The sequence below is a fragment of the Crocodylus porosus genome, unplaced genomic scaffold, assembly GCF_001723895.1.
Source record: "Crocodylus porosus isolate Cpor-Errol unplaced genomic scaffold, CroPor_comp1, whole genome shotgun sequence".
NCBI classification, from domain to species: domain Eukaryota; kingdom Metazoa; phylum Chordata; order Crocodylia; family Crocodylidae; genus Crocodylus; species Crocodylus porosus.
In genome coordinates, this window is record NW_017728931.1 from 120,414,379 (window position 1) to 120,442,127 (window position 27,749).

The 27,749-nt window shown below is 41.7% G+C and overlaps 1 protein-coding gene across 1 annotated transcript in view; it reads left to right on the forward strand.

The window, feature by feature from the left end:
- COG5 (component of oligomeric golgi complex 5) overlaps positions 1-27,749 on the forward strand; it is a 343,620-nt gene that overhangs the window by 119,289 nt on the left and 196,582 nt on the right. The window contains exon 7 of the mRNA XM_019543552.1: positions 22,937-23,067. Coding sequence (XP_019399097.1) covers positions 22,937-23,067 — 131 coding nt within the window. The remainder of the gene's footprint in view (positions 1-22,936; positions 23,068-27,749) is intronic.

Here is a 27,749-nt window from a genome sequence, read left to right on the forward strand (position 1 = left end):
CTCTCAAGCTTCTCCACATCCTTTTTGAATTGTGGAGCCCAAAACTGGATGCAGTACTCCAGCTGTGGCCTGACCAAGGCCAAGTACAATGGGAGAATGACGTTCCAGGATCTGCTTGAGAAACATCTATGGATGCAAGCCAGTGTTTTGCTCACTTTAGTAGCTGCAGCATCACATTGAAGGCTCATGTTCATCTTGTGGTCAATCACGACCCCCAAGTCCCTTTCATCTGTGGTGCTAACCAGTGTAGCACTGCTGAGCCTATAAGCATGGTACAGGTTTTTCCTCCCAAGATGGAGAAACTTGCATTTTTAGGTGTTGAACACCATCAGGTTCTCATCTGCCCATTTTGTGAGCCTGTCAAGATCCGCCTGGATCACCCCCCTGTCCTCAGGTATGGATGCTTTACCCCAGAGTTTGGTGTCATCGGCAAACTTGGCCAGTCCACTCCTGACACCAATGTCCACGTCATTGATGAAGATGTTAAATAGTATAGGCCTTAGGACAGATCCTTGGGAGACCCCACTGGTCACAGCACACCAAGACGATTGGCTCCCGTCAACAACCACCCTCTGGGTCCTACCGCGGAGCCAATTCCTCAGCCAGCAGGTCGTGGTGAGGTCAAGGCTGCAGTTAGCCAGTTTAGCCGAGAGATGATTGTGGGATACCAGATCGAAGGCTTTTTTGAAGTCAAGATACACAATGTCAATCTCTTCCCCCTTGTCCAGGTGATAAGTCACCTGGTCATAAAAGGAAATGAGATGGGTTTGTTGCGGGTAGGTCTTGCTTGACCAATGTTGGGTGTCCCTCAGCATATTGCTTTCAGCTAGTCTGTTAAGTATGGCCTCTTAGATAATCTTTTCCAAGACCTTCCCCAGGATAGAGGTCAGGCTGATGGGCCAGATCCACTTTCCTCCCTTTCTTGAAGATAGGTACGACATTGGCCCTCTTCCAATCTTTGGGCACTTCACGAGAGCGCCAAGAGTTCTCAAAGATCCGTGCCAGGGGCTGAGCTATGATGGTCGCCTGCTCCCTGAGTACCCTTGGGTGTAACCCGTCAGGGCCAGCTGACTTGAAGGTATCCAGCCTGTCATGTTGTTCCTTCACGAGGTCAGCTTCGATGGAGGGCAAGGAATCTCCCTCACCTGGGCCTCCCTGACCCACAGTGGGCAAGGCTGTCCCATGGGACTGGTGAAAAACTGACGGAAAGTACTCATTTAGCAAGTTTGCTTTTTCCTGGGCATCAGTTGTCAGTTGCCCCATCTGGTTTAGCAGGGCTCCAATGTTGCCCTTGCTTTTCCTCCGGCTCCCCATATCTAAAAAGGACTTTTTATTGTCCTTAATATTTGTAGCTAGCTGGAGTTCTGTTGTAGCCTTGGCTTTCCTGGTTTGCTCTCTGGAGTTCCGGAGCAGAGCAGAGTATTCCTCCATTCTTTGTAGGTCTTCCTTTTAAGATACAGGAGGTCCGCCAGTATATTGTTGTCACTTTCCTCTGAATAATTAGGCATAGTTTGAGACCCTGTGTGTTTTTTCTACTCAGATAAGAAACTGGTGATAGAAATCTAATCTCTTCTCCTGTTTCCCTGAGTAATGTGAAAAAAAGAGCATCAGGCTCACTTGTTACTTTGATATCCCTGTGTCTGCCTTCCAGTGAGTTCTGTACTGTGTAGAAGGAAACCTTTTGTGTCTGCTCTCTCTTGGGTCATGGTTACAACTTCTTCTCCAGACTTTCTGTACTCAGAGGATACAAACCAAGATCCCAACCCCTTTTATAGAAACCCTTTGATTCAGATATAACTAGTCATACAGCCTAAAGTGTCAGGTGCCAACCTAACAGCCCTGGGTACAACATTCAGGACAGTCTGTGATTGTCTTTTGGATCCAAGGCTCTTTTGCAGGCAGCCTTTAGCTCCCTTCCCCAGAGCATGTTAGTAGTGTAAGAGTCCAAGAAGAAAGCTCACATTGTGTCTTTCAATTTTAGAGTGTATTCAAAAGCTTTACAAAACACATACATTCTTGTTTGTTGTTTGGAAAAGTACAAGAGCAATGACTGTACAGTGGACAGTGAGGGCATTGTACACATATATTCTATTGCCATGAAACCACTGGTCCATTGAAATTAAATACGCAAACAGCAACTGATATCTCTTTAGGGGCTGGACTTCTTCCCAGCAGTAACTTCATAAAGGTTATACCAGCCTTAAAGAATAACAGTAAGTTTGAAATGTTTCAAATATTAATGTTTATGTCAGATTTCTACACAAACTTACATATACACAATGTAAACTATAAAATAAGTGTATCTCTTTCTTGAATTGTGTGCATGGCACCTATATTATTTGTTATTTCAGTTTATATCCCGTCCTTCACAAAATATGTTCCATGAATGTATGCATTTTCTAGTGCATTTCTAAAACGACGTATACACAGTGTTTTTCAGAAGTATGTTTTTAAGATCCAGAGATCAGTCGGTGCTGGTTGCTTTACTTCCTAGAAAATACGTAATTTTTGCTTTTTTTGAAATACGTTCAACTGTACTAAATAGCTTGGTTTTCTTACTTAATGCAACTGCTGAGGAACATGTTACCAGGCTGTGTTTTCCTTCTTCCAAATTACTTGGTATTTTTACCAAGGCTGGGAAAAAGATACGTCTTAGTCTACTACAATGAAAAAAGGCAAATCTCACTTAAGCTGTTGAACCTACTATAGGAGTACTCGAAAGGATGAAGTGATAGATGGAAGCTATGAGTAGTAAATGTTGAGTGAGTTTGGGTGTCTACATGTGACTGAAAAAACTGGTGATGGGGCTGATAGGCCCTGAAGAAATTCAGAACTACTCCTTTAGACCCAAGTGAATGTGGGAGTTCTGAGGCATCATGTGCAATTAGGTCTAAGTAATGTTTGTCTTGGTGTTTTATAAGCTATTTTCTGAATCATGACATTTTCACAGGAATGCCTCCAAAATATGGTGCTCATTGTCAAGTCAGTGATAATAGATAAAAATAGGCAGAAAAATTATTTCCATCAATTCCAAATCCTGCCTGGTATCTGATTGCTAGTCGGGAGACGAGTAAGAATTAACTCTTCCATCAAGACACTTAAATGCAGCTTTAATATGTTGTTAAAAATAGATAATCAGATTTCCTCACTTCCCCCAATAATGCTTGTCAACTTGTTTAATGTATGCATAAACTCAAAAATCCACCCTCTGATGAGAAGCACCAACTTTCCACTGTGGGCGAGATTGGTCATAGATGATTACAGTACTAAGAAGTATTTATAACATTAAAATAAATTCTGTTCAATTCAGTGACAGTCATTTTTAGGAAACAACAAAAAAACCCCACAAATCCAAGTCTGGTAGGCATGACAACCCTTCCCTGTGCATATTTGAATCCTCTCAAACCATTTGCTTCAACATACTGTAGATGTCCATTTCCTTCTTATCCTGATTATCTATAACATCAGAGAGAATAAAATTGGTTCTTTCCCTAAAAAGAAACTTCAGGTCAGATGAAATCATGCATAGTCCACTGGTCTCTACAGTGCAGAATAAAGTGTGTTTCATTAATTATTGGTACAAATTATAGTCTTTTTGAGATTGATTTGAATATTTTTTCAGTTGGTTGGGTTGTCACAACTGCTCCAGGTTTTTAAACTATGGCACATGCATGACTAGCCGGACTGTATTTTTTTTTCTTTTCTTTTCTTTTTTTTTAACATCTTTCCTGCTGCTGTGAGAAAATGCCCACAAGTGCCTCAGTGGCCTGCCTTGGCCTTGTGACAAGAACACACTGGACTACACTGTCAGGGAAAGAAGGGAATAGGGAGCAGCCAGCCCTATGCAGTGCATAGCCTTGGGAACACAACCTTCATACCATACCACGTGTTGCTAAAAGTGCTCAGAAACTTCATCTAATTTTACCATTGTATGTAAAAAGTGCAATTTTTAAAAGCTTAAAACCCAGCCTTAAAAAATTGTTTTCAGTGGAACACTTAAAGGTACCTTCAGTTGCAGATGGAAGAGACGGAGGCATATTTTGATACTGCATGATACTGCATTTCAGGGCTGTTTAGCAGAATTACTTAAAGGGAGAAAAATTGTTGCAAGAATTTTATTATAAGGAAGGAGCCTTTATTAAAGTAAAAATTTCTTCAGTCAAAAATGACAGTCATCATCTTCACTCACAGTCAAAAATGGAAAGTTTTGCCTTTAGAAAAGAGCCTAAACCTGAAAAATGTCATCTTGACAAATGTATTTTTCAGCAACTTCTAACTGAGTGAATAAAGAGGGTAAGAAGGAAAAACTTAGCCAATGACTCTGCAATATTATACTAAAACCTATACAACAAATACCATTGTTTTCAATGGGAGATGCTATCAGGTGTTTCAAATGCTTTGCTGTGTTATGCCTTCCTTGTTCATTTTCTCCTCTGTATCCTGATTCCCCCTAATATACTGAACATAGAATTGCCTGTCATCAGAGGAGTCTCTATGATACTCTGATTATGTTTATTGTAAGCATTGTGTGTGCAATATGTAAGAGCAAAAACATTCTTCCTGATAAATCAAGATGTAATTGCAGTTCTTGATTAAACTACTGGCACTCTGGCTGCTATACAAGCCTGTTACTCATGGAGGTTACCGTCACTGTCTGGTTCAGTTTTCAGGATTGAAATGTATTGAAATTTTCTCATCATGCAGTATACCAACATAGCATGGGATGTAACTGCCTTATTTGAAATAATTTACAAAGCACTGGGCATATCTACACATGCATTTGATCTGAGATCAGTTTACTTGCAAGTAAACTACTAGAGGTGCAACAATAAACATTTTTTGGGCCGATACTCATGGCTGATTATTAACAAGCCTTGTCGGCCGATACCAATCGTATTGGCGATATGTAGCCCGGCAGATTGAAGAGCAGCATCCAGCTGGTAACTCTGTTGCGGGGAAGGGGTGCAGGGAGGGAAGGAGTGTGGGGGAAGTGGGGACAGATTGAGGCCCTTGCAATGAGGGAGAGAGTGGAGCTGGGGAAGGGGCACTTACAGGTAGCAAATTTACTCGCAATTAGCGTCATTTACTGTGCAGTAAGTATGTGCATGTGTAGATGCGCATGCTTACTGTGCAGTAAACTATGCTACTGTTCAGTTAAGCATCTTGTATAGACACACCCGCTATATATTTATGTGATATTTTACAGACATCAATCTTGTCACTGCCCTGAAGAGCTTGCAGGTGCCATTAAATAGAATAACATTTGTAATCTTAACCATACAGTAACTTCCCTTTTAGCAGCCAGTCCAAAATGTAGCTAGTGCTATTATTAGGAGCATTCTTAAATGAGATCCAGATCTGATCTTATGTCCTGTTTACACCAGCGGTCAGCACCAGGTGCTTCAGAGCAAGGTGCAACAAATCTAATGCTAGACAAATGTAGGATAATCTTTGCCCCACATTTTAAGCTTCTGATAATCCTTTTACTTAGCCATCAGTTTAAGAACTAAGCATGTGGTTTAATCTCTCCTACAAAACTTATAATAATGCTTTTAACTCTGGATAGTCTTATCCTTATAAATATATGGTATCTATTATTCATTTTCATCCTAAGTCTAACAGTCCCAGGCTTTTCAATTCTTCCTCCAAGAGTTTTTTGCATGACCCATATTGTATTTGTCTCCCTTTTCTCGACACCCTGTAACAAATGCTCATGGCTGGCATGATGTCCCGTGCTGGCCGCTCAGCCCCTGCTCTGCCCTCACTCCTCAGGCTTGCTTCCTTTCGTCTCACCTACCATGTCTCGTTGTGCTTGGTTTTTTAGGAAGGAAGGATGGCCCAGGGATCCCTGATCTCATGGGTATTCAGATATCTCTCCTTTACCTTAAGGGCATATAACATGGCTCCAGCTGCCCCTTGCACCACACCCATGCCTTGCAGATGCTATCAATCATTTTGATCATTAGCCCTCTTGGACCACGGCCTCAGTCCCTAGGACTGGGCCTCCCTGCCTGGGCACTTTGCCTACCTCAGTCACTCCTTGGTGTTATTTCCAGGCTTGTCTGCTTCTCCCAGGCACTTTGTCTCTCATAGCTACTCCTGAGTACAGTCTTTCTGCCTGTACTCTCCACCCAGGCATTGTGGGGTCTGTGGGCTACTCCCAGGTACTGCGTCCTGCCCTATTAGGTTCCTACCTCTGCTTCTGCTGGGTTTTGGACCCCTGGCCCTGATCTCAAGACTCTTTTGCCCTCTCTGTGGCCCCCTCAGGGCTTTGGATTGCTGGCCCTGATCTCTGGGTTTCTTTGCCTTGACTACACCTCTGTCCAGGCTATGGGTCCCTAGCTCTGATCTCTGGGCTTCTTTGTTCTGCTCCCGGACTTTGGCTTTGCACTCAGGCCTCTGGCCCTGCCCCAGGCCTCTTGGAACCTCCTTAACCCCTAAGTCCCATCTGAAAACCTCCAGTGCTGCTTCGGTGCTGCTTATCCTAGCTCGGCTCTTACTCGAGAGCCCTGCTGCAGCCCTGCTACCCAGGAGCTCCTCTCTCTCAGGCCTAGACTGCCAGACCAGCTCAGGCCCTGAGCTTATATACTGATAGCCTAGCCCCTTGCTGGTCAGGTGACTGATTGCCACCTGAGCATTCACTGCAGCCTCATCTCCTCTTAAATTGACAGGCAAACCTCAAGCATCCTGTCATACCCATCTACACTGCAATATCCTGAGGCTGTACCTTTGATTTATTTCATAGCATTTTAATTCTCCATATTGGTCTTCACCCTGTTGCATATGCATTCTAACATTTTATGTACTTTTTTGGACACAGCTGCACACTGAGCAAAGATTTGTATTGAAGTGTCTTTAATAAAACAGAGATTATTTCCCAGAATTAATTCACTTAATTATGGACCTTATATAGTGTAAACATAGTTTTTTTCTCTCCGAATTATGCTTTTTTGTGCTTATTTACATTTTCCATTGTGCTGCCTATTCTCTTAATTTACTTAATTTTGTCTGAAGTTCTTCATAATACTCTCTGATCTGGACTAATCTAAATTCTTTGTATCGTATGTATTTGGCTACCCTTACAATTCACTCCTTTTTCCAGTCCAGTATTAAAGAACACTGGATCAAATATAGAACCTTCAAGGCCCTTATTGCAATTAAATTTGACCATTTATTTCTGTTGTTTATTGATTTCCTATTTTTTTAATTTCTGACAAAATTTTGCTTCTTGCCATGATAACTGAGCTTCTTGAGTGGCCTCTTGGGATAATCTTTGTAAATGGCCTTTTGTAATTCTAAGTCAATTCAAGAAACCTAATAACTTAGTAAGAGACATTTTTTCTTTGTGGAGATAGTGTGGCTTTGGTTTGTGATATCTTGATATTCCAAGTGTTTCAGTGTTCTATTTTTAATTAACATTTCAAATAACTTGCCAAGTACAGATGTAGGGCTTTCTGATCTACGATGCACTGGTACCCATAGAGACTTATTCAAATATAGGTACAGCATTTGTTATTCTGCAGCCCGATTTTAATAAATGATCACATATTTTTGTTAGCTGCTTAGCTTCTTCAGTTTTAAACTCTGGCAGAACTCTTGGACATTCTATCTGGATATGTGGTGACTTACTGCTTTTTAAATTGCCAATTTGAGATGTCTGACGATTGGTGTTGGAATAATCATTGCTAGTCCCTCATCTTTCTTAGAGGAAAAGAGTAGGACCACGGGTACTTCCCTCCCTAGCATGTTCCCTAGGAAAGATTCATCTAAAAAAATTTTGATCGTAGTGCCCTTCTTTTCTTTAATTGCTCTGTCTTAATGTCTGATGAACCATTGGACCTTTCAGTTTATTTCATTAACTTCCTGCTACAGATATACTAAAATAATTTATTGTTTGTTTTTACATCGTTAGCTATTTGCTGTCCAAAATCCATTCTAGCCCTTCTCGTTTCCCTCCAACATAAAGTTTACTTTAATTTTATGCTCATACTTATGAACTGCACTCAGGTTACAGTTCCAGATTTTGAAGGTTTTCACTTTAGCTTGAATAGTCTTCTGAGTCTTGCCATTTACTCTTATTAGTGAATTGCTTGCCACCTTAGCTCTCTTACTGTTATTGCACCATTACGAGTAGTGTTCCTAAATTGCCATTGGTAGAGGTATTTTAACTGGCATCTAATGAATACTTGAGATTAATACCAACTTTATATATAGCATAACATAACAGAACTGCATTCACACGACACTTTGCTCATCATTATTTACCGTATGGGAGTGTTTTGTTTTAAAGTTAGCATTTCCTCTGCTGTCTTCATCATATGAATTTATCACAGAGCAGAATTTGAGGTCAGAAACTGAAATATTAAATATAGAAAGAGTCCAAGTTTTGGACTCATCAAAATAGTTAGATAAATCTGATATCCATAAGGTATGTTGTGTAGTAGAACAATATTCTGAGCCAAATTTTTATATCTCAGCTAAACTCCCCTTATGTAACTATCTGGGAGATATGCATCATTAAGCAGTATCTCTGCTGGTAAATTTAGTAAACCAAGAACATTTAGAATTGTAATAACAAAAACCTCTTTTTCTTTTAAGACCCAAGGTCCTAACCCTTCCTCAGGCTGACATGGATTATAAATGTCATTAATTCCTAGGGCTCAGCAAATTTTGCTTTAGCATATATTTTCTGTTCTTGAAAGGATACAGTGGGCAGTCAGTATTTTAAATCTAAAATATCATTTCCAGCTGTGCTCTCTAAATCTAATAAGGTGTGAGAGTTACTGGGTGAGCAATATCAACATACTGTGGGGAAACCTAAGTTTTCTCTTCATTCTTATAACCCTTTTCATACTGTCCCTTAATAGACTTGTGTCATTAATCATTTTAAGCAGGAATATTATTTTTTTCTTAAAGTACTACAATAAATATAGAAAGAGTTCAACACAAATGTTGGTATACATTCTCGTCTACCAGCACAATAAGGTTAACAGTAATAAGCATGAAATGCATCCAATCTATGCTGCTATTGTCAATTTCTTATTCATAATAATACTGGTGTGCTTAGAAGTCCTGTATGAGATTGGAGCTCCATTAGGCAGTGAAGTCATTCATGAGTTCACAACTAAGTGAACAAGACAGTTAATGAGTGGAAGGAAGGAAGGATCATGACCTCCATTTTACAGATGTAAAAGTGAGGCACATGTGCAATTTCCCCTGATCACAGATGAAGTCTGATGAAGCCAGGAACTGATCCCTAGTCATGTGTCCATTGCATAACTACTGTAAGACCAACTTCTGTTTCTGTATGTTGTCTGGGAAATAGTCTGAATCACCTAAAAGTTCCCTTCATCTTAAACTTATTTGATTGTGCTTATATGGATGTTTAGTGTAAGTGGGGAGAAAAAATGACTGACATAGGAATGTAATGCTCGAACTTTTAAGGCATGTTACCACTGGGTTAAATAACTGGAGATTTGGTTTTCAAATTCCACATGACAAATGTTTTCCCTGATAACTAAAATTACCAATTGGGATGAATGTGTGTTCTTGCCATCTTTTAGAAACTGCTTTCCTAAATACGATGCTGCCCTGGTTCCATCTGGCTTTGCCTGTGCTAAGAAAATTGGTGTTTTTCTGCAGCAGTTCAATTCCACTCTTGCTAATGATGGCAGAGGCTATATTGTTTAGAAGGCATAGGCATTTCTTGTTGCTGTGCTGTCTGCTTAGATGACAAGGTGATAAAAGAGCACGTGTCCTGCCTACGCTACAGCTTCTGCTGTTTTTAACATTGGCAGAAAAACACTCACAGATGTTCCTCCCATAGACACACTGTCCTTTGAGGCTTCTTTCCTTTCTAAACTCTGTGTCATGTGACTGTCTCAAGAGCCGGAGAGGTCTGGAACTGTGATTCTGCACTAAGACCCTTTTGCTTTGGAGTCGCATTGAAATTAACTGTCCCTTTGCATTCAGTTATGCAATCAGTACCTTGCAGTACATGTCAGAGAGGAATCTGGAAGTTTTCTGAGTTCAGTATGGGAAGACTGCCCCTTCTGGTACTTGGGAGGCATTTGGAGATTGTGGGGAAAGCAATGATTTAGATATGGTTCTTCCTTCCTTTACCCCACCCTCTCAAAAAAAAAATCAGCAATAAAAATTGTTAATCTTGTTGGCATTCTAAATTTACATCTTCAGGTGCTAGGTCAGTCAACACTCGATACGGCTTCCTCCTCTAGGCCTCGTCAGGAGAATGCCAAGGCTGTGAGGTTGAATTCTGTGGCAAAATTGACATTCAGGGTGTATGTGGAGCTTTGGCTATACCCATGCCTCCTTTATCACTTTTTATCAAGAAGTTACTTGGCATTTATGCTTTGCCAGCTTGACCTGCTCTACTGGTCATCCTTTATCTATTTACTGGTGTGTCAGTTTAAGAGGATAACTTGTGAAACCTCTGTCTGTTTTCCTTCTCAAGAGGATCATTTGTCCAGTAGCAAAACTCCCACTGCCTTTGATAGGTGCAGAGAGAAGGCCACTCCCAGATCTCCCAGCACAGTCACAGAAAAAGTTCTTAGGAAATAATTTGGGCCAAAAGGACTTCTGTGCACAGCATGCTAGTGTGCCTGTGTGTAGTGCTTCAACCAGACCACTAGAGCAGCAGATACATGTGTTTTCTGTGGCTCTAGTGAACTCTGAACCTTTCTATTCAGCTATGAAAAAATGCACACAAACAAAAGCTAGCTTGCTTTTATTAGGCTGACATCTATGAGACGCATTAATATTGCTGGTGCGGGGGGTGAGTGAGTACCTTGTCCCTCTTACCATGCCATGTAGTATAGTTCTGCACAACCCCACGGTCTTGTCTAAAGATTGTTCTGATGGTTTGCATATATGCAGGTGCCTCATACCACAGTGCAGGTAAGTTCTCATCCCTCTCTGCATGGGTGATGTGACTCACCTGAAATACTGTTTTCAGCTTTGAACACATTGTTATCAAAGGTAATGACAAGTTCATAAAAGAAGCCAAAAGTGTCAGGGTGCTACAGTGACGGGCTAGTTAGAAAAGGTTTAAAAAAAAAAAGGGGTTTGTCTGACTGGGGGTTGTAGTCTAAAAATAGTCCCACAGGGTGAACACCAAGAAGCAAAATGACTTAAGGGATGTAGCAAGGGTAGTAGAGCAACATTTTACAAGAGGATGCAACCTTCACCTTGGGCTGAAATGTCCTGACAGTGGTCTTGTTAAGCTTGTTTGCTTTTTTTGCCCCTGCCCTGCTCCCCAAGGAGCCATTGGAAGCACTGTTTCACATTAGACTGAAGCAAATCCTAGTTACTATTCAGTGTGCAACTGAGAACTATCCTGCATTGCTACAGGGAGGAACTAAATCATCTCTCTTAGACTTCTTCCCTCTCTAATTTACTGAAGTAATCCCCAAAATGAAATTGTCTGAGCAGCAATGTATTAACCAGAAATACTCCTCACTTCATGGTAAGGTATGCACCATTCCCACTGTTCAGGTAAGAAAATTAAGAAATGAAAAGGTCAAGTGTTTTGCCCAAGGCCACATAGCAAGCCAGTAGAAGAGCTAAGATTAGAATAGATATTCTTGTCCTCAGTCCCATGATGAGTCCAGTAAACCATACTGCCTTACTATAAGCGTTAGCTGCTTTGAGTGATAAACAAGCTTTTCAATTTTGTGAGTAGATAAGAAGCTTTCAGTGCCAGAAAAAAACCCAAAACATTTAGTTCATTTATATATAATCAGTTGGCTCTCTAACTCAGACTCTGCTTTAAGGCCAAAATAAGTGTTTCAGAAAATAAAAGGCACTTAGGTACTTCGGTCTGCATTCACTACCATATTGTAGTTCTGCACTGCGTGTTTGATTCCTAACGTATTTTTAATAGTATACCACAAGGCTATTAAGACCTGTCATTTTTAAGCGTTAAAAAGGTAGGTAACCTTCATATCACAACCCTAGGCTGGATTCAGGTAACCAAGTTGTGTCAGATATTTGAAAAAAATGTATTTGATTAAATTGTTGCTCTGTCATGTCAAATATGTGGTATATTTTTTCTATTACAACTTTATATTAAAAAAAATACTCCCCTTAACTATTTTCTCTGCTTTTCCTCATAGCTTCACCATCTGCCTTTGTGTATGCGTATAAACTACCTAACACTTGACTGGTTTCTGACCAGTGTGCCAACAAACTCAATGATAAATTACTGTAGGAGAAAATTACTTTAGTTTGACTGTATTATTTTTTCATCGCACAGACAGTAGAAGTACAAGTCTGATCCCTGGCCCTAATATCAGATTATCAGCCTACACCTCACGCTTGGTATTTCTAGTGAGCCTACTTAAAATTGTATCAGGCTCAGATGAAGCAGACTTGAGAACCAGACTTTTGTCACTGAATTCATACTGAAAAATGATCAATGTTCATTTCCTTTTAGTTCCTCTAGAGCTCAGATAGATCCAGTTTCATGCTCTTAACTGTACATTCAATTTGGATTTACTGTTGCTTGTATTTGGATTTGCAGGGTTTTTTTTTATAATTGTATATAATCCAGCATAATGCCCATATCCCTGATTTTATATGAATTGCTGACGTAGTTGCAATGCTGTATGCTGGCATTTGGTACTCAGATTTGTTAAGCTGGGTTGGCAGATGAAGGAAACAGTGGTATTATTATTCATTTCGGCCTCGAAAATTTTACTGTCTGTCATCTCTGGCGAGTAGGAAGCTTTCTTAAGTGTGTGCGCCAGGATTGATGTCATGAACATCTGTGAAATTTTAAAATGTCTTGGGGAGTGTGCATTTACAATAACTTTTCAAATATGAAGCAATTGTAAAGCAATCCAGTGCTACAAATGGATCACTGCAGTCAGGGCTTTCACTACAGGAAGGGAGAAAGGGACTTGGTCACCAAATTCATATGCATCATCCCCTTTCCAGCAGTCTTCACATCACATGTATCAGATTGTCCGGTCTGTTCTGCTGCAGGTGTTTACCGGCCAAAAGTCAGAAACCAAATGCCAACCCATGGAGCTAGTCAGGATGAGAGTACAGGAAGCGAGCCAAGGTCAAGCCCAAGTTCAAAACACTAAGTCAGGGGCTTTACCAGAACCAGAGGTCAGGAAGCAAGCTGGGGTCAAACAAAGTCCTAAGTCAGGAGGGCTGGGTACACAATCAGGAGTACCAAGGGAGGAACCAGAGAAGTCACAAAGGCAGGAACTACTTAAAGGCTGAAACCAGCGCGTTGCACAGCAGGGCCAGGTGCTGCAGGAGTTTGTTAAAAGCATCCTCAGAACCAGTCAGGGAAAAGGGGCTGGGGCTCAGCTGGCCCTACTCAGTGAGTTGAGTATTGCTGACTTAGTTGCACAGGCTGCAATGCAGAAACCTTATAAGACAGATCTGGAGTAAAGACATATGTTGGTGACACATCAGCATAGTGGTAGTCACTGAATTTGTGCTTGTGGATGAGATTCTCCAGCGGTAATATGTAGAGAGAGAAGTGAAGAGGATAAAGGATAGACCTCTGAAACTCCATAAAACGTTGAAAGGGAAATGAAGAGAATCATCTGAAGTTACTAGAGAGGTTGGAGAAGAACTGGAAAATGGCAGAGTAAAGGAAGCCAAAGGAGGACAAGATACCAAAATCAGAATGTACTTGTATTAAAGATGGCTGACAGGTCAAGGAGGCTAAGGATGATATATCGGTTCTGAACTGTATCTAGGAACGAAGCTGTATTATTTTGGGTTTTTTGAAGAAGCGGGGAGACTGTGCTCTCATTAAGCCTTTATTGTACCAACTAACCCCTGACCCAAAATGGTCGACTGATCCCTTCCTGTGGATGACATCACTCTTTAGTAAAGGAGTTAACCCTTACTACTACATCTGCCTTTCTCAGGGAATAACATGATACACAGTTACAAATTGAATGTAAACAAAGTGAAAACATTGGTAAGTCTATTTGTTTGGACCCAACTAATTCACAGGTCTAATCTCTTTGGTGGAAGTGAGGCTTATCCAGATCTAGTGTGGTAAATAGGTGGGATTTGGCAGAGATGTTCTTGATTCCTACAGAGAAGACCACTACGTGTCCCCACCCAGTATGAATGAGAGGTATCTGCCCTACCCTGAACGGTGCCTTGTACCTCTGACTCTGGGATTTAAACTTCCTGCTGGGGGGAAAGAGCAGGTACATCTCTTGAAGCATGCTGGGTGTCATAGTTCTGTCTCTGATGGTCCTTTATCTGTTTGTGTTTTTCACAAAATGCCCGTGGATTGACAAGTTTTGGCAGCAAGTCATTGCTCATGCTTGGGAGGGTTGTACGGCGTTAACGACTCATAACCAAATCAGCTGGACTCCATCCATGCTCCAGTGGTGTTGAATGGTAGATCAAGAGCTCCTTATAGAGATCTTCATTCTTCTGGAGCAAATGCTTCACAGTCCGCACTGTACGTTCTGTTTCTCCATTACTATAGGGAAAATGTGGACAGCTGGTGACATGCTGAAAGTCATACTGAGCTACAAACTGCTTAAACATGGCTCCAGAAAATTGTGGGCCATTTTCAGTTCTTAAGACTGAAGGTATGCCATGGAGTGCAGATATACTCTTCAATGGCATTATAATTCTATCTGTTGTGGTGCTCTGTAATTGCACCATCTCCAAGTAACGGGAATAATAATCAATAGCAATGAGGTAAACAGAACCCTTCCAGGTGAATAAATCAGCCCCTGTCATCTGCCACAGATGATCTGGTAAATCAGTAGTGAGGCATGGCTCTGCATGGACTGGTCAGTGTTGAGCACAAACCTTACAACTGCCCACTCAGTTGTTTATGTTATCACAAATGGAGAGCCACCAAACTCTCTGGTGAGCCCTGGTTTGACACTTCATAATGCCCTGGTGAGCATTATGAATCTTCTCTAGGATTTCCTGGCATAGTGCTGAAGGTATCAGTAACGTCCATGCAAACAGCAATCTCTTGCTCCTGGCAGAGTTCTTCTGGAGACAGTGGAGTCTGTAATGGTGCTCTAGAAAGACTGTCAGCTGTTTGTAACTTCTTTCCCGGATTATGCACTATATTGTAGGTGAATTTCAGCATTCTGAGGTGAAATCACTGGATTCTCAGTGGAAGTTCATCAAGAGGTTTGTCTCCTAACAGAGACACAAGTGGCTTGTGATCATTTTGTAAAGTAAGTCAGGCCCACAAGGAAAGTTCTGAATCACTCACATGCCTATGTAACTGCTAGTGCTTCTTTTTCTATTTGTTCATATCGAGTTTCAGGTGGAGAAAGCGCTCTTGACACAAAAGGAGTAGGGACCCAGTGGTCCACTTCCTGACATTGTAACACTCCTTCAATACCGTATGAAGAAGTACCTGATGCAGTATGAGTTTCTCATGTTGGATCATATTGGGCCAGTATTAGGGATGAACTGATTATAGATTTGATCTCGTTGAAGGCCAACTGCTGTAGCAGTCCCCAGAGCCATATGTTCTTGTCACTTAAGAGGTCTCTTAAAGGCTTTGTTATTGTTGCTAAGTTTAGCACAAAATGGCCCAAGTATGTGGCCATGCCCTAAGAATCTGCATAATTCAGGGACATCTTTGGGTTCTGGGAACCCTTTGATGGCTGCAACTTTTGATGCATCTGGCTGGATCCCATGTGGTGTAATCCAATGCCCCAGAAACATGAGTTGTGAAGTAGCAAAGGTTCACTTTTCATTATATGTAACTCCAGCTTCCTGGAGTTTTTTGAATGTTACATCCACCCTTGCATTGTGTTGTGCCTTGGTGGTCCCAAAAATCAAAACATCATCGGCATGGCAAAGAACACCTTCTAGGCCATCCAATATCTATGACATCCAAAACTGAAAGAATTTAGGAGCTGATGAGATTCCAAAGGATAGCCATTTAAACTGGTAGCGTCCAAATGGAGTAATAAATGTCGTTAGCTTGGATGATTCAGCGGCTAGAGCAGGGGTGGGCAAAATGTGGCCTGGGGGCCAGATGTGGCCTGCCAGGCCATTCTCTCTGGCCTGCGGGGCCCCTAAAAAATTTAGAAAATTAATATTAATCTGCCCTGGGCTGCCTGTCATGCATCCCTGGATGGCTTGCCGCAACTCAGTAAGTGGCCCAAAATAATTGCCCATCCCTGGGGTAGAGGAATCTGCCAGAACCTTGCCCAAGCATCCAATTTTGTGAAAACTCTGGCTCCTGCAAGTTGAGCCAAGGTGTGTTCCACAGAAGAAAGAATATAACTTTCTCTGCACATGTACTTGTTCAGCTATGTGAGGTCAACACATGTCCTAATCTTATCATTGGGTTTTGGCACAGCCACCATCCCAGAACACCAAGGAGTAGGTTCTTCAATTTTTATAATTACTCCCATTTCCTCCATGCGTGTTAGCTCTTCTTTAACTTTGTCCATTAGTGGCAGTGGTACCCATCTTGGAGTAGTTAATGCATGTGGACTGGCATCAGCTTTTAGGCATATCTGATATTCACAACATTTTTCCCAGACTAGAAAAAAAACAATGGGTATTTGGTTCTGTAGTACTGCTCCGAAAATTTTTGGTCTGCTATTTCATCTAGTTTATGGACAAGTTGCAGTGCCTGTATAGCCGGTAATCCAAGTAAAGGCACAGCAAGATTATCAATCACATAGACTTCCTGGTCTATACATCTCTGCTTCAGTGTCATCTTTGCATTAAAGGACCCCGGTACTTTGAGAGGAGTGTCTCTTGGTCCCTGTAACTGTTTGGTAGGGGTAAGGAGAATCCCATCCCTGTGTGGTCTGTAGAAAGAATTGTGGATACCTGAGACTGCTGCTCCTGTATCTGTTTTAAATAGTATTGGCTGTCCATTGAGCTCAGTTTCTGTCATCCAAACTCCTGGATCTGATGAAGATTCTAACTTAATCTAAAAGTACTGTGCAATCTTCTGCATCCTGTTCTGTGACTTGACAGAGTCTGGTGGTGGAGCGACAGAAGCATAGGGACCCTTCTTTTTGCATTGCTGAAACATCTCTTCCATAGTGGGACACTGAGCATGACAGTGTCCTGGAATCTGTGTGGCATTGGCCTCCTTTCCCGCTTGTTTGCCACTGTAGGTGCTGGGGAGACCACTCCCTGTATTTGTTGTGCCTGTCAGTTCTTTTTGTATTTGTTTGTAGCTTCTTTACAGCATACATTGCATCCATATTAATTAATGCTTGACAGCACTGAGAATCATTCTGGATCTCTTGTTGTTGCTGCTTAAGTAGTTCTGATTGGTAATCCTGTGTGATAGCCTTCTGGAGCATTAAATCAGGGTTCAACTGTAATCTTTGTGAAAGCTCTATATCATGAAGTCCCACAACTAACTAAGCGGTCTCTAATTAGCTCCTCCTTAAGCTCCCCTTTTTGGCAGGAATCAGCCATTGTATACAAAGACGTGATGAATCTGTCCACAGGTTCTGAAGGCTCTTGTTTACAGATGTTGAATCTAGCTTGTTCATAAATCATATTTCTTTTCCCTAGAAAATAATCAGTTAATGCTCCTATTACTTTGCTTTTTCTCAGCATCTGCAAGAGGCAGTGACAGCAGAATTTCATCTGCCTGATGTCCCATAGAGTAGATAAGAGTACTCACTTGGTAAGCTTCTGGCTGTTTGTCCAGGCCTGACACTTCCCTGAAGCGATTAAAATGCCTGATTCATTGGGTCCACGTTCCAAGGGACTGGAAATCAAACTGTTCTGTTGGTGCAACTTTGAGTGTCTGCTTGGTCTCTGAAGCCAGCAGCTGTGATCTGCCATAGATTCAGCTGCTGCTAGAGTTGGATCCATCAGTGCAGAATCACCTGTTAGAGTTCCCGTTGATGGTAGGATTTGCCACTGCTGACACCATGTGTTATTCTGGGTTTTTGGAAGAAGCAGGGAGACTGTGTTCTCATTAAGTCTTTATTATAACAACTAACCCCTGACCCAGAATGGTTGACTGACCCCTTCCTGTGGATGACATCACTGTTTAGTAAGGGTGTTAACCTTTTACTACAGAGGCCACTTGAGGTTTTGATGAGGGTAGTTTCAGTGGAGTGCAAGGGGCAGAAGCTGAATTGTGAGGTTGTGGTATGGAATTGGAGAAGAGAGATTCCAGACATAAATGGCATACTCTGATTTAGAAGATGAAATGGGGAAGGGAGATGTGGAGAATAGTTGAAATAAATGGGCTCAAACGTGGGGTTTTTAAGTTGAAAAACTAATCATGCCTGTATTGTGAGGAGAAAGAAGAGGATGAGAGAGAAAAGAAAGAGTAAAGGGGTGGGGTTTAGCATGGGCCTAAAAATGGGATGGGCTCACTATTAGAGAAGTAAAACAGAAAAACTTCTGTTACAGGAGCAAGAAACCATTGTACAAGGGGAAAGTTAAATAAGGCAAGTTTAGGGAGGGAAATAGTTGCATGATATTTTCTCAGTTTTCTTTTGGAAGTAATTTTTGAGATATTTTGAAGAGAAAGAATTGGAGGCTGGAGTAGGGGAAATCTTGAGGAATGACTGAGGCAAATGATGTTAAAAGGTTTCTATGGTTATGGCATAGGATTCATTTAAATTGAAGAACAGAGTTTGTTATCAAGGAAAAATGAAAGAACAGAAGGTGGAAATAATACACCTGTGATGGAGAAAGTCAGGTTGGTCATAAGATTTCCTCCTGAAGTTCTTTGTCTCATGAGAGCAAGAGAAGAGAAAGTGGGGGAAGGAGAATTCTGCAGCACAAAAGAGCAGTGTGGTAAGAGCTGCAGGGGAATGGGAGCAGGAAAAAATTAAAAATAAAAGTGTTGTCGGTAATACTTATCGCAGGACCAGGACAAAACAGCTAGACTGTTTTGCCTTACAGAGAGAGAAGAAATTAACTAGACTACACAGTCAAGAGGATCTGAGCATATAGACCCAGAATTTTGAAAAGTGGGGGGTGCATCACCAGGATGCCTGATCTACTGGGCAGGGCTTTAAACTTACTTTGCTAGGGGATGGGGAAACTCCAAGTGAACCATGCCTGGGGACTGGCATACAGGAAAGCTCCCTTGTGGAGGACACTAGCACAGCTGTTTCTGAAAATGCTAACCAAACAATTCTTCCACAGGATCTCAGAAAAACAAGGGTGTCAGTTGAGGGCCTCAGCTGCCTGTATACCAATGCCAGGAGCATGTGGAATAAGCAGGAGGAGGTAGCCCTTCTGCTCTCTAGTGGGCAGTATGACCTGGTAGGGATCACAGAGACCTGGTGGGATTGTCTTGCATGACTGGAGCGTAGCCATAGAGGGCTACACCCTGCACAGAAGGGACAGAGTAGGTAGAAAAGGCAGAGGGGTGGCTCTCTACATGAGAGAGCAGTACACCTCTCTGGTGAGAGAGACCTAACTGTGGGCATTTACTACAGGCCACTGAACCAAGGGGAGGAGCTAGATCTGGAGTTCTCTCGAGAACTGACAGAGGCCACATACGCAAGGGACTTGGTAGACATGGGTGACTTCAGTTACCTGGACATAGATTGGGAGGAACACTTGGCTAGGTCGGATTGTTCATGCAGGTTCCTGACTACCATCGAGGAGCTCTTTCTGACCCAGGAAGTACAAGGGCCAACCAGAGGCAATGCTGTCTTGGACCTGGTCTTGGCCAAGGGAGATGATTTGGTATGTGGCTTGAACGCTGTGGGTAACCTGGGCGACAGTGACCAAGAAATTATCAGGTTCACTGTCTGCTGCAAGGTCAACAAGTCAGCCAGAAGGATTGAAGTCCTGGACTTCAATAATGCTGACTTCAACAGGCTCAGAACCTGTTAATAGGAGAGGCAATGAGGGACCAGGAAGGGAAGGGAGATGGGGTGCATGAAGAGTGGTCATCGTTCAAGGACACGATCCTCGAAGCACAAAAGAACACCGTTCCTGCAAAGAGGAAAGGTAGCAGGAGGGCTGGCAAGCCTTCCTGGCTTAATAGGGACATTGCGGTCCTCTTGAAGTTCTCGTGAATGGATCCATGTCGTCCTGGTGCAAAGTGGCCAGTGGTGTCCCTCAGGGGTCCGTGCTTGGACCAGTGTTTTTCAACATCTTTATCAATGATTTGGATGGGGGAGTGAAAAGACCACTGGCCAAGTTTACAGATGACACCAATTTATGGGGCAGTGTAGCCACGCCAGAAGATAGGTTGCTGATACAGGTGGACCTGGGCAGGTTAGAGAGATGGGCAAGCCAGAACCAGATGAAGTTTAACACTTCCAAATGTAAGGTGCTGCATCTGGGGTCAAATAACCCTCACCATACATACAGGCTCGAAGGTAATAGCCTGACCTGTACCATGGCTGAAAGTGACTTAGGGGTAGTGATTGACCACCGCATGAACATGAGCTGTCAGTTCAATGTGATGGCCAACAAGGCAAACAACACCTTGGCATGCGTCAACTGATGCATCCTGTGTAAAACTAAGGAAGTGATACTTCTGACCTCAGCGCTAGTGAGACCGTAGTTGGAGTACTGCATCCAGTTCTGGGCACTGCGCTACAATAAGGATGTGGAAAAACTTGAGAGGGTCCAGAGAAGAGCCACCTGTATGATCAGGGACTCGCAAGGCAAGCCATATGAGGAAAGGCTGAGGAACCTGGGCCTCTTTAGTCTAAACAAGAGAAGGTTGAGAGGGGACTTGATTGTGGCTTACTGCTATATCAGAGGAGTGCATCAGGAACTCAGTGAACAGCTGTTCACTAGGGCACCCCTTGGACTAGTGTGCCAGGACCAAAGGATATAAACTCCTGGAAGGCAGCTTCAGACTTAATACCAGGAAAAACTCCTTTACAGTCAGGGTCAGGGGCGACATGTGACTGAGTGTGGCGGTGCACCCCCTGTAAAAAGGCGCAGCCGACAGCGTTGCCACTCGCCATCCTGCCGCCGACACTACTGATGGCGTCTGTGGGCAGCCTGCAATCCCTGCTGACGCTGCCGGTGGCTGCTGCAGGTGGTTGCAAACCCTTGGTCAGCGTTCGCTCCCCACCCACGGCTGACAGCACCAGTGGCATCTGTGGGAGCTCCCCCGCTTACCACCACTGTGCTTCCGCTGTTGCACTCCTGCCATTCCCCCCCCACCCACGGGGGGCATGCGCTGTTCATGGTCAGGGTGTTCAGACTGTGGAATAAACTGTCTCCAGAGGTGGTGTAGTCACCTACCCTGGAGGTTTTCAAAAGAAGACTGGATAGTCACCTCACTGGGGTTACTTGACCCAAGTTGTCTTCCTGCCTAGCGCGGGGAGACTGGACCCAATGATCTGCAAGGTCCCTTCCAGCCCCTAACAATCTATGAATCACATACAAAACAACACATATTTTTCTCCAGTGAAAAATAACTAGAAACTTTACTAATTCAATTTAAGATTGAAACAGAAACAAATGGAATAGGTTAACAGTCTGCAGAGCTGTGAAATAGGAGCTTCAGGAGCAGCTAAGGGAGAGCAGAATTGCAGAACAAAGGCTAGCTTGATTGGTGAAAAATCAAAACCATTAAAAGAAGAGAGGGTCATTAATACCTGTGGAGTGAAGCCTTTAAGAAGGAATCAGGTAAATTATAATGAGCTACAAAATCAGTTGACTCCCTTACCCTGCCTGATTAGAAATGCTGCTGCTTTGCCAGGCAGTTGGTTTAAACTTTTAGTGGACCAGGAATCAAAGGGGGTTGCATCCCCCCTACTCCTGCCCCCATCTGCCCCGATAGCATGGTTCTCCTCCCTATACAGACACTGAGTGCAGTATAGAAGGGGAGAACACAGCAAGAACGTTTTCTCCTCTGTCATCTCTTCGGCTTGGAAAGAAGGTTGAAAATAAGTAGGGAAGATACAACTGCTTTTTTTTTTTTGAGGGAGATAACATCATGAATTTGAGAGGGTGACAGCGCTGACAAATTTCTGGTGGTTGGAGATTCGCACTGAATTTAGTGAGGAAGTACAGAGAAGAGGGAATGGTCTCAGATAATTATTTTTTAAATGTTGTTTATTAAGTATCTGGTCTGTACTATAAGTACTAGGGATAATATATTAAGGCATTGTTTTGGGGATCGGTGTAAATTTGATATTTCACTTAATTTGAATGAAAACATGGTTATAGCAGCTTGGTTTAACATCTATAATAACTACTAGTGTCATGAACGACTGCTCAGTTATAATGTATTTCAGTATTGTTGACCAAAGAGGAAATGGTCTTCACACTCTAAATGGCAAAATCATAATCATCCAGTGTAGAAGCAAAAGTGTTTAGCTACTACCCGATCCTCCCAATTCATGATGGTTTATTTTGTTGCCTTTCTCAGATTCTTTCTTGACAGCACATGAGGAAAATAGGGACAGACAAACAAAAATTCATACAGTGCATCTCCCAGATCAAAATCAGGTTTCTTAATAAGTTAGCCACAAGTGAAAAAAGAAATAACTTATTTGATTGAGGAATTTTTCAAATGGAGTTGGAAAGAAGGATGTTCTGTATACAAAAGTGGTTTTAGTGGCACCCGTATCATTTAATAAAAAATGGGTAAACTTATAATATTAAAAAGAAAGTTGATCACCCCCCTGCCATTTAAAAATAGATTTTTCTACCATTGTTGACAGGCTGCAAACTCTAAATCATGATTTCTGCACTTTAATTATAACACCCAACTATCTAAAAATGTCTGGTTTTAAAGAAATGCTATAAAATAAGTGCAGTCTGTTAACTGTAGATAATATATATATATGTGTCTTTTTTAATGGTTTTTCTTTGATTTTTTTCAGGGAGCCTCGTATAATAAATTACCTGAACACATGCTATGTCAAGATTTCTGTCTGAAAATGCCACTTGTGAACTATAAGTTTTAAATGTTTTAGTAAGTCTAAAATGTTTCATGTCGTACTTATAAAAATTCTGGGTTTTTTTATAGATTACCTTACTCAAGGAATAGATCTATCTGGAATAGAAGTAATTGAAAATGACCTGCTTTTTATCGCCAGAGCTCGACTAGAGGTTGAAAATCAGGCTAAACGTTTGCTTGAGCAAGGCGTAGAGACTCAGGTAAAAAGCATTTTGTTTTCTTTCAAAAGCAAAGAAAAGTGTTGAAGCTAATTTTGCTTTGTTTGTTAGAGGATTCTTAAACTGATAATCCAAGTCTATAGGAAAAAAAAGTTTCTTTATGAGTAATTCTCAGTTGCATAAGAACACCTACGGAAATGAACGGGGCTAATTACAGGAATTAAATTTACTCAAATAAATAAGATTTTACAGGATCAGGGCCTGAAAGTTTGAGAAAAATTATATGAGGGGCAAGGGTTTTTTATGCGTGAAATCTTATTAGACCAACTGCATGGTTGGGATAGACTTAGCCAGGCTTTTGAATGCAAATCATTCTTCATCAGGTTCCTCTTGGGCAGAGCCAGACTGGGAAGGGCTGTGGCAAAAACAAGTGTTTCTGCTTCCTTTAGGTTTATCAAATAATCATAATTTAGGCAGTAGAGCATGCTGCAACTCAGCCCTTCCCAGTCTGGCTTTGCACAAGGTATACTGGGCAGTTTCACTTTGTTGCAGTGGTAGCATCAGTACCTTGACACCCTGAAAGTCTCTTGTGGCACCCTGGTTGAGAACCACCGGAATAGATAGTGGAGTATTTAAAAGATTGATCCATTGCACACTTGTAGTGAAATCTCTTCTGTTTATCTTTTTGTTGTTTATGTTTTTTCCCCTCCCACGTGTGTCTGTGACACCCGTGCTGCCATTTCTCACTGCAGACATGATTGTACAGTGCTGTGACTTGTTCTAGGATGGTTTACCCAATACATACTATGCTAGTGGGGGAAAAAAAAGAGGTGGTCTAAGAGAAAGAAAGTTATCATTTATATTGTAAATATAGCGAAAAATCTTTAAAATTAGCGTTCGGGCTTTGCAATTTGTGTCCTTTTCACACATCAGGTTTGACCTTGTGTGATGATTTTCTGTTTATGTTAAATAGTAAAACAGAACTGACAAATAAATCCCAGGAAGATTAATCTCACTTCATTTGTAGAATTGACAGTTTTATTAGACATTTCAGACTGTATCAAGATAATCAAGAGGTTATTAGAGTAGACGACGGTTGTGCTTTAGCCAGTGACCTGTTTCCAATCAAATGGAGGATTGTTTAAAAGAACATTATTAGTGCTTAATTGTATCAAAAGTGAAAGAAAAATTAAAGTATTGTGATGAAGTATTGTAAGAATTGTGTTACTGATTTAGTGATATAAACAAAAACATGCTTTAGCAGGTGTTCTTCCTGCCATCGGGCTGAGGAATCTAGAATTAGAAAGGTGAGCAATTGTTACCAGGTCTTTGTATCAAATTTCTTACCATGGTGGCTTTAGGGTTTTACATGACAAACATCTGCATTTTCACATTCCAGACCTTGAGATCAAACATATAAATGTTTTGGATTCTCCTGCTTTTTTCTTTTGTGTTTTGTATAATAGGAATCCCTCCATGGCTCAACTTTGTGTGTTAACCATTCTGAGCTAGCAAACCTTTATACCAGTGGTGCTTACCCCATCCAGCCCTGTGGGCCAGATTACATGTGCAGGGTCAATCTGCAAGCCTGATCAAGCATGTGTCAGTCTTTGAGTGTGATCTAGCACTCAAATGCAATCCCACATACTAGATTCACCCACAAGCTGACCCTACTCACTGGATCCAGCCATGGAGCAATCACATGCTGGAGCGATCTGGCATATCATCCAGACCAGAGGCATCCCCAGGGGTCCTTCTTGCAGGCTGGAGGTTGAACATTACTACTCTGTGCAATTAAGAGTAGTGAGTTGTAATTTTACACATGTATTATTCTAAAATTATTTTACTTTTATATTTAATTACTGTAGTTTTTCATTTGTAGCTTTATGTCCTCAATTTATTTGTATTACATACTTAGATCATGTACCCACCATTACTAGTCTCTAACTTTTTATTTACTGCTTTTAAGAAATGCTTTACAAAAAAGGTTAGCACAATATCCCCATTTGACTACCAAAATGGTAAACTTGATGTATAAGGTGATGGAAGTGACTTGTTTGAGTTCACCCAAGAAACTAATAGTAGAGTTGGGCTTTGAGATATTTGGAGTGTCCCTCTCCAGTGCTCTGTTTAGTAGATCACTCTCTCCTGTACAACACATTAAACATTATTCTACCATATTAAACAGATGATTTCTATGTGGGTAAGCTTTATGATTCACATATATAAGAGCTGAGTTTCATAGTTCCTTTATATTTTTTCAATTGATTGATTGATTTTGAATGTTTTTATTGCATTGTGCCTTTACCAAGTTTTTTTTGGAAAGAGTTATGAAACCTGTACAAAAGTTGCTATCGGTGGTTTATCCTGAACAGTTTATTTCTGTGAATTCATGGATCCACTTTGAAAGAAAAAATAAATTAACTATGCAGATATAAAAAATAACTATTTCACAAAGCTAGGTAGAAAATGTCTGTAATGATGTCTTATTCTATACAGTTTTGTCTAGTGTTGGGCTAGAGACTTCAAGAACATAAATCTAAAAAAAAGAAGGTAATATAACAAGTTGCTAATATAATTTGCATCTTCAAAAGCCTTTTAAATTGCTTGAGGCTAAGAAATACAGAAATAAGGGTCTTTTAAACAAAGTACAGCTAAAAAGCTTGAAATAATGCAAATGAACAAAATACAGCTTTTTCATAGTTCTACTTTATTTCTAAATACTGCTTTGAACAGTTTTATGCATTTCTTGACCTTGGCTGATGTTGTGGCTGACTGTAATTGAGGATGGTAGGAGACTATTTTTTTCTCTCTTTCTTGCAGTACAGTGCATATAGTATGATTTAAAAACTCCTTGTTAATCAGACTGCAATAAAATGATTTCATAGACTTTAGGGCTGGAAGGGACCTTGCAAGATCATCAGGTCCAGCCTCCTGCCCAGGGGGCAAGAAGTCAGCTAGGGCCAAAGGATCTCAGTAAGATAGGCATCCAAATGTTTCTTGAAAGTGTCCAGAGAAGGTGCTTGCAGCACCTCTGTGGGGAGTCTGTTCTGGGTCTTAGGGCTTGGAATGATAAGGCACTTTGCTGAAGGCAACAGTATTGCAGATTGACATCTCCCTTTTCCCATGTCCAGTTAAAGATGGCTTTTGCATTCTTGATTTATTGTACAGGTTAGGTGAGATTCACAAAGGAATCTTGATACCTAAAATTCTGTTTAGGCATAATTTAGGCACCTGAGTCCAAGAGTGCTTCAGAGAAATCTGCCTAACTGCTTTGAGCCCTTGGGACCTCCTAAGATCCCAAGTTTTCACTAGAAAACATGCTTAAGTGCCTAAAACACAGCTACTGCTCATACCCAGAGGCGCTGCATTTTGGATCACTGTTATGGTTCTTTGGGATTCATAGACTTGTCATCCCTGCTCCTAAGTACCCTGAGACCTGATCTAATAGGACTGCCAAGAGTATGCTGAACAACACTGTGCACCATTGAGTTCAGCATCCATGGCTACTTCTGTGCAAAACCATGGCTGGTGAATGAGGTGCTGGTGGTCCCATTTTATGCAGTAGCTTAATGGTTACCGCCCAGGAAGTGTGGGATCCGAATTCAGTGTTCTTGTCAGTCTAAGAGTGTTCAAATCCACATATACCATGTTGCAAAAGTACCCTAACTACCTATCTGAAGACAAAGCTAGGCTGAGCCTGCTTGCTACTTCTTTTGAAGTATGGTGAAGAATGCAAAATTAACGGGGCCCAAGAGACAATAAGCATGACTTTATAATCCAGTGATGTGGGCAGTTTTCTAGGTTTAGGACCCTGCTGTTGGGACTATTTATGCATTTTATCCAGTGACTCTGCAATGCAAAATCCATGTACTGTCACTAAAGGAAGGACCAGAAGCCAGGATTGTTCCCTCCCAAGAAACTGCCTGCATCTCAGGGTTACAATTAGATTCCGTGTTGCTTTCTCTCTGGTTCCATGAAATTTCCTTTATTTCTACCTCTGTCCTAGCTTCAACAGTGGGTTGGAAAATGCCCTTAGTTCATCCTATCCTACAGCATAGTGATTAAGGCACTGTCTTTGATCGAGTAAAGATGGGACTAGAACCTAGGTCTTCCACTTCCTGGACAAGTGTTCTAAGCACTTGGGTATCCAGATTGTAGCCATATTGGTTTAGAGGAAAAAGCAACCAGGGCTCATGGTAGAGGTGATATCTTTTATTAGACTAACAAGATTCATAGATGTTAGGGTCGGAAGGGACCTCAATAGATCATCAAGTCTGACCCCCTGCATAGACAGGAAAGTGCTGGGTTCAGATGACCCCTGCCAGATGCCCATCCAACCTCCTCTTGAAGACCCCTAGGGTAGGGAGAGCACCACCTCCCTTTGGAGGCCATTCCAGACCTTGGCCACTCTAACTGTGAAGAAGTTCCTCCTAATGTCCAGTCTAAATCTGTTCTCTGATAGCTTATGGCCATTATTTCTTGTGACCCCCAGGGCGCTTTGGTGAGTAGAGCCTCACCAATTCCCTTCTGCGCCCCCATGATGAATTTATAGGCAGCCACAAGGTCGCCTCTCAACCTTCTCTTGCAGAGGCTGAAGAGGTCCAGGTGCCTTAGTCTTTCCTCATAGGGTTTGGCCTGCAAGCCCTTAACCATATGAGTGGCCCTCCTCTGGACCCTCTCCAGGTTATCCACATCCCTCTTGAAGTGTAGTGCCCAAAATT